The 7,915-nt window shown below is 37.5% G+C and overlaps 1 protein-coding gene across 1 annotated transcript; it reads right to left on the reverse strand.

Annotated features, from left to right (window-relative positions):
* Positions 1-4,491: 4,491 nt before the first annotated feature.
* LOC127494814 (CD59B glycoprotein-like) lies at positions 4,492-5,589 on the reverse strand. The gene is made up of 4 exons (XM_051860973.1): positions 5,534-5,589; positions 5,326-5,378; positions 4,992-5,114; positions 4,492-4,857 (listed from the first exon to the last, which is right to left on the reverse strand). Exons 2-4 carry the CDS (start codon positions 5,375-5,377, stop codon positions 4,757-4,759), a joined length of 276 nt encoding a protein of 91 aa, XP_051716933.1. The 5' UTR covers position 5,378; positions 5,534-5,589; the 3' UTR covers positions 4,492-4,756.
* Between the last annotated feature and the right edge of the window lie 2,326 nt (positions 5,590-7,915).

The raw sequence follows: 7,915 nt of genomic DNA on the forward strand, positions 1-7,915 counted from the left end.
AATATGTCTTTTGTATCTTTCTGGGCATCTGAAAGTGTTAATTAACTTGCTGTCAATGGAGACCTCACTGAGCCATCGGATTTTGTCAAAAATATCTTAATTTGTGTTCCAAAGATGAACGAAGGTCTTACGGGTTTGGAACGACATGAGGGTGAGTAATTAATGACAGAATTTTCATTTTTCGGTGAACTATCCCTTTAAATGGTTTAAGCTCATCAAACTCAAAGTAATAAAGTCACATAAGACTAAGCCAAAACTATAAAATTGGTACAAAGCAATGATGACATAAAAGGAGCACTGTAAAACTCAATAAGTTCAGAATACTCAAAACATTTAAGTAAACTAACTCATTTTTTTAAGTTAATAGAACTTAAAAATTTTGTGACAAGTGGGGCGGGGCTGAGAGCCGTGGAAGCGGAGTAAGGCCAGTGTGGTGCACAGGTGTCTCTCATTAACAATCCTGTCACCGGCATCCCTTCGCTCCCACAGTTCTCAGCCTCTCCCACTGTTAATTACATACAGTTCATTTACATAAATATCACATTCAGATCTTAATTAAATGTTAGATAACACATGCTATTATAACTATCAGAGAGACTGTTATTATATACTTGCATGCGTCAAACAACATACAGTATATGGTCTTAAAAGTTTTGCAGCCCATCCTCAACCTAACCACAAGCTCTACTCTTTACCACAATGGTAACCCTGCAAAACTAACATAACAGAACACCCTGTAAATCCCAACATAACACATAATTAAACACTAACTTATGTCTCCCTATGTTAATCTTGTGCAAAAACACACAAAATAATACTTAATTTTAACATTTATTTTCCTTATACAGTCCGACGCAAAACATGCTGGGAATTAGAAATCTGCTGCAACTCAATCATATTAAGTTCAGCTTACTACAATCAAATTTTGAGTTCACATAACTTTTTTCTATTAAGTCAATTAACTTTCATTATCAGTGAAACAAACTCATTTTCATGTTGTGCTGAATTCTGATTACACAAACAATGTGGGTAACTGATGAGACAGTCAGCAGAAGTTCATCAGGTCGGTGGAAAGTCTTTTGCAAGTACTGTATGTGGTTTCCAGTAAACCACTGCACAGGGAAAAAAAAACCCAGAGTTCACAGTTACACAAGTGCCTGACTAAATGCATAAAATGTCATTACTTTTTCTTGATATTAATTTATCAATGGCATCATTCTGTGTTCAAATACTTTTGTATAATGATGCCATCCCAGACTTGTTATTTTCTGTACTATAGTTTCATGTTTCTATAATAAATAATATTATTTGCATGGTACATGAAGAGTACCAAGGGTTTATTTTGCTATTTATGCCCTGGGGGGGGGGTTCATTGGTGGGCAAAGGAGCATGACATATACATTGACGTCAAGACAAAAAGAGTTTTGCAACTTTTGTTTGGTAAATCAGAGAGGCTCAGGAAATGAGTGAGAAGAGTGACGGACACACTGTGAGTGAAGAGTAAAGTTTGGCACTCCTTTCTGAATCATATATATTTCATAATAGAAGTTATGACTTCATAGAGTCTGTAGTGGAAAATAAATATAGTGGCACGTCCAAATGTGTCAGCAGGATGAAATGTGAAGGTATGTCTTATTTTTTCTTATCTGAACAAAAATCCATTCAGAAAAAACTGTTAGGAAATACATCATCAAGAGCAGTGTAATTCATCCAGTTTGAGTCATTCATAAAATCCATTTCTCTAATCTAACAAACAATTTAACCCACCCAATCCAGGTCACAGAGTACACTACTAACTAAACTGAGTTGGGTTGGCTAAATTCAAGTCAAGTTTGACTGAACTGTTGTAATGTCTAAATATTTGTTGTTGTTCTGTGGAAGCTTTCGCAATCTCTTGCTGCTACCAAGGGTAGAGTGAGCGAATGCTTTAGATTCACAGAATGAGGAATCCAGACAATCACAAACTGTCCAGGAGAAACACTGATCTTGAAACTTGGAGTGCCCTCTAGAGGCAGAGGCCATATACTGCTGTAAATGTCTATATCTTGGGTTCAAGCGATCCTGAAGAGCCTGATGAGCTGGTTCAGGTGTTTGTAGCTAAACTCTGGAGGACAATGGGTTCCCAGGAGCAGGGTTATGCTGTAGGCTACTAGTGACACAATGAATGCTACTTTTACTAGATTTGTATTATGTAGTAAATATAATGTCTATAGTATGTGAAATTTGTGTTTGCATAAAATATCCGGATGACCTACAATACCAGGCAAAAGTGTGCAAATGAATCGGGGGGTGGGGGGTTGGGGGGACAGAGAAAGAAAGTACAACACAATATTACAAATTCATTGGATTTTGAGGCCAAAAAAATATGCTGACGTTATAATAAGGGCTGGATACTACGTCTAACAGAACTCTCTCTGAGAATGCTTAAATTATATAGAGCAATCTGATTCAAACCAGAAACTCATCCTTTTGAGTTATTAATTAAAAGAACTGGCTCATAAGAGTCATTTGTTTCAGGAATGATCCCAATACCAATCCACAATCTGACTTGTGATGTAGCCTGGAATTAAACCACACCATGTTGGTTTGTTTGACCAGAGGAGGACTGGTCCCCCGACTGAGCATGGTTTCTCCCAAGGTTTTTGTCTCCATTTCTGTCACCTGATGGAGTTTGGGTTTCTCACCACTGTCGCCTCTGGCTTGCAGAGTTGGGGACACATAATATTCAGCAAAATTATTATTTATTTAATTAAAATGTATTATTTATTTTAGAAACCATATGGTAATGAGGAGCATGGTTTTACCTGTGCTCTGTCTAGTTAAAACATTGTAAATTTCATTTGGGAAATTAAAGGATAATTTAACAAAACAGCTTTAAAGCCTGGATCTCATGAAATTAGGACAAAGCTTTTTTTTTCTTTAAATATGTTTTATGATATTTTTAATAGTTCTTATGAATTTTAATTTAAGTAAAATGTTATTTCAATGAGAGCATCATGAAAGATAGATATCAGTGTCTTACATAAATTAGGTGTTAACTCTTTAAAAATCTTATTGTTTTAAAGGGGTAGTTCAACCCAAAATGTCATCATTTACTCACCCTAATGTCATTACAAACTTGAATTACTTTCTTTCTGTGTAACATAAAAAAGAAAATAATTGGAGTCAAGGGTAGCCTAACCAAAATGGTTTGGTTAACAACATTCTTCAGAATATCTTCTATTGTGTTTTACAGAAGAGAGAAAGTCATACAGGTTTGGAACGACATGAGAGTGAGTAAATGATGACAGAATTTAATAGCATTAAATTTACTTAATGGCATGAAAATCAGTGCATAAGTGCATTTCTATGTGACAAAAGTGCAATATTAAATTTAACTGCATTTGTAGTAAATTCAATAATATCCATCATTATTTGTTTTATTTATTAATTTATTTACTCCAATTTAAGGCCCTAACCTCAGCTAAAACATTCAAAGGGCCGCATGGGCTGGGTTTGTCCAGGGCCGAATTTTAGCCGCAGTCCAGCCCTGCCTAGGACCCACACTGGGCATGCAAGCCCTTGTGTGCTCGTTCAAGCCGGGAAAGATCTGAAAGGTCTGTGAGGCTCGCCAGATACAGAAATCCACAAGTGTGGGCCTCGAGGCTTTTCTGTTCCAACTCCAGGAAAAGCAGCATAACAGCAGGTGAGGCCATGCTGTTTTCGGTTTGGTCCTATTTTCTGTCACGTAACGGTGGGTAGCAAGGAGTGCACGACAAAAGAGAATTCCAAAACACAGTCTTTAATAAATCCACAGAAGAGAAACACAGGAGACAGGCAAATACATTCACGTTATACATAGACAAGATTAGATAAGGAACTGAACGATACAGGGAATATATATATACTAGAACCAGTAAGAAAGCTAAACTTGATAAGTGATGAACAGGGCACAGGTGAATGAAATGACTGATTAGGAAAACTAGTTCACCAGGACTGAACCAAAAACACAATGAAGGGGGAACACAACATACATGTTACATCCGAGTGTGAACGCACTCTTAAAAATAATGGTTCCAATGGGGTTTTTGCGGTGATGCCATAGAAGAGCTATTTTTGTTTCCCTAAAGAACGTTTTAGTGAACAGTTCTTAAACAACCATTTTTTCTTAGAGTGAAAAACATTTTATAATCTAATGAACCTTTTTTTCACTATAAAAGTTCCATGGATGTTAAAGGTTCTTAATGGAACCATAGATGCCAACTTTATTTTTTTAGAGTGTGAATCAATAGAACAGTATTGCATACTACCATACTAGTCTTACTAGTTCTGCACTATATTGTACACAGTATTCTCATTTTCATTATACATGCAACACCAGACCTACTGTATAGTAAATGGTCATTTATGAATGATTTATTCATTTTGCATCTGTCATGTGACAAATGAGCAAAACACTCAGACTTGAAGACACGGTAGGGATGATGGTGAATACAACATCTTACAAAATCATGTCTTTAATGAAACATTTTATTCATGCAACATGTTTGGCTGTGGTATGGATATAGCTAATGAATACAAACATGAAAAAGTGCCACAGTAGCGTACAGAATCACAAAAATTCAAATGTACATGTTAATTAAACATTAGTCTATTGTTGGTCTTGCATTAGTTAGTAGTTCTACTAATGTATACAGTATATGTGTGACATGCACTCCTTAAATGCCACCAGTTTGAGTCATTTTCCCTTTAAGACTGTGTTTAAATGACAGGGGTATTAATTGCACAGGTCCGTCTGACAGCACCTGGCTGTAATGTAGGGGCTGGACTGAAGAATCAAGCAATCTCCCATTTTACTGCACCTCCGGAAGTAGGAAACTAGAGGAATGTAAAAGAATTTAAAAGTAAATGAATGTCCTTGTTCATCTTGACATATTTTTCTGTCTTTCTAAACATTCTATATTTTTGTGTAAAATCCATTGCACACATGATAATTTGAGATAGGGACTCACAGGGATATGTGGTGAATCTGGCAGATACACAGGCATCTTGCCCATAGCCACACGTCTCCTTTGTGGTCACACAACTTCCTCCAGGTCTGCCGGGGACACACCTGTTACATTTCAGGGCAGAGCCTACAACACAGTTCAAGAAATTATCACTATTGCATCAAGATGGAAACACTAAGCTTTTAATGTGAATGCAGTCAAAACATGACAGATTATTGGTTTGCACAATCAGACTTCTCAGATAAAGGACACTGTTGTGGCTGTGCTAAGACACTGGACTTCTGTGGTACTAAAACAGTTCAGAAAAAGCAGTTTGGCTTTAAACATGCAAACCCACCATTCGCCAACACCAGGGTGAGAACAAGAGCCAGCAGCAGAACCTTCATCATTCTGTTGATTAAAGTGGAAAATTAAGCAACTGACTAATCGATATTGGTTATTAAAACAGAAAGTATCAGATATGCTAATTATCTGACAATTTATGAAACATTTAATGCACCCTTATATTTCAATGAGCAACTGATTCATTTAGTTTACTTATTTACCTTAGTCTGTTGTGTGCTGTATTCTTATGTCCTTTGTTTTCTTTGAAATTGCAGTGCTTAGACAGCAAAATATGAATTTAATCATTATTTATTATTTATATATTATTTATTATCATTATTTTATATATATTAAAAAGCAAACTTAGTTAACTTACCTTGACTGTGAAGCAGAGATGAATGTAGTTCATACACACCTGTGTGTCCCTTATATACTGTGATTCTGTCATGATATTGGTCAGGAGTTCGGAAATTCCGTGTTGAATTCCAGCCAATGAAATTAAAGAACACAGGTGTTTCTTCATTGTGTACTTTTGGCTCAAGTTTCAGATGATAATTGTTTCATTGATTTACTGCATGGTCAGTGTGGTTGTGTCATTTTTTGTTTTGTTCTGCTCTGGTCTGGTCTTTTTCCAGTTGCGCAACAAAAGATACCTTGTTTTTTCCTTATCTTATTAAATGTGCTTATGCGCAGTTTACTGGAACAGAGGTACATTTGGTAAAATGTTAACATGTAGATCAGGGTTCCTCAAATCTGCAGTTTTTGGCCCTGATCAAACTCACCTGCCTGTAATTCTAGTTAGGCCCTGATCTCCCAGTTGAACATTGGTTAAGTGTTGGTGTGGCAGAAAGAAGAGAAGGTCAGGTGGAGACGTGGGTGACTGAACATCAGCATAAACTGCAAGAGGCGTATAAGTTGACACAGAAGTGGTTGCAGGGTTTGGCGAAGCAGAGATAAAGACGACAATGGGTGGTAAAAGATGCCAGTTTGAATCCAGGTGATCTAGTGTATCTACGAAATCGAAGAGTGAGGGGAAGAAATAAAATCCAGGACATCTGGGAGGATTTGCCTCACTGTGTGTTGGAGAGATTGGACCTGGACAAGGCAGTCTATAAGATAGTTTCAGTGGATCAATCACGTCCACCAAAGAATGTGCATCGTTTGGAGTTATGGACCGTTGTGGACCGCTACAGAAGGACCCTGTAGAGTCAATTCAGCATCAAAGTACTGACTCAAGTTCAAGCAGAGTATCGTTTGGGTCTGAGGAAGATTGGGAGGAGCTCCGGGTGGTGGTACCAGTGACCCTGTCTTTGGGGGTTGAAAGGGAAAGGAGTGCAGAAGAGGATTGTTACAGGGAGGAGGATAAATTAATAACTACTGGGACAGACTTTTCAGTTCGACACTCGCAGAGGGCCACAGCGGGACAGCATAGGAATCCCTTTAGAGAGCCACGATCAGTGCAGGGTATGGAAGCTGCAGCAATCCCCCCAGAGTTAAATTATGGTCTAAGGCCCCCTTCCAGGGAAGTTGGGGAAATGGCAACAGTCTTAGAGCAGTTGCTGCAGGTGATGAATGAATTAAAAAGAGTGATGAAAGATGGGTAATGTAGTTTTTAGATTTATGTATCCAAGGTAAATATGTAATCATCGGGACGATGATTCGATAAGTGGGGGGTGGATGTGGTATTGAGCTCCGGTTAGGCGGGGTCGGGAAGGAACTATGCGGATATTTATGGGAGACAAGCACGGAAGAATTGAAGCGATGTACCAGACACAGTGGTAAAGACACCAAACAAATGCGGCACTGACGGAGGATAGGACCGCGAGTGCTCCTGTGAACCCCGGTAACTAGAGCGACCAGAGGGTAATATGGGTGTTTTAAAAGATTTGGAGCACCCCTGAGAACCCCAGTAACCAGAGTGGCCAGAGAGTAAGATTGGTGTTTTTTTTGTAACAGATTACCTCGGTTTTGATTTAATTTGTCCTATTTTGTTGAACAATTTGGTTATATTTCTAGTTGATTTATTTTGAATTGTTTTCTTCTTTTATTTGAAGCATGGTTTGTTTGCTTTTTTATTTTGGTGTAATTGTAAATATCTAAAAGGTTTTTTAAAGAACGCTGGTTAATAAAAGAAGCATTTATTAAGAAAGTGGAATACCTCGTGGTGAGTGTAGACATCCACACAACAGTATAGTAAATGGTCATTTATGAATGATTTATTAATTTTGCATCTGTCATGTGACAAATGAGCAAAACACTCAGACTTGAAGACACGGTAGGGATGATGGTGAATACAACATCTTACAAAATCATGTCTTTAATGAAACATTTTATTCATGCAACATGATTGGCTGTGGTATGGATATAGCTAATGAATACAAACATGAAAAAGTGCCACAGTAGCGTACAGAATCACAAAAATTCAAATGTACATGTTAATTAAACATTAGTCTATTGTTGGTCTTGCATTAGTAAGTAGTTCTACTAATGTATACAGTATATGTGTGACATGCACTCCTTAAATCCACCAGTTTGAATCATTTTCCCTTTAAGATTGTGTTTAAATGACAGGGGTATTAATTGCACAGGTCCGTCTGACAGCA

Source organism: Ctenopharyngodon idella, chromosome 2 (assembly GCF_019924925.1).
Source record: "Ctenopharyngodon idella isolate HZGC_01 chromosome 2, HZGC01, whole genome shotgun sequence".
NCBI lineage: Eukaryota > Metazoa > Chordata > Actinopteri > Cypriniformes > Xenocyprididae > Ctenopharyngodon > Ctenopharyngodon idella.

What these genes read in the sequence shown, in the direction of transcription:
- LOC127494814 (XM_051860973.1), bottom strand. Translation starts at nt 5,377, where the DNA reads ATGATGAAGGTTCTGCTGCTGGCTCTTGTTCTCACCCTGGTGTTGGCG. An exon ending in CACCCTGGTGTTGGCGAATG is followed by an intron (nt 5,115 to 5,325) that starts GTGGGTTTGCAT and finishes ACTGTGTTGTAG; the next exon opens with GCTCTGCCCTGAAATGTAAC. An exon ending in CAGATTCACCACATATCCCT is followed by an intron (nt 4,858 to 4,991) that starts GTGAGTCCCTAT and finishes ACATTCCTCTAG; the next exon opens with TTTCCTACTTCCGGAGGTGC.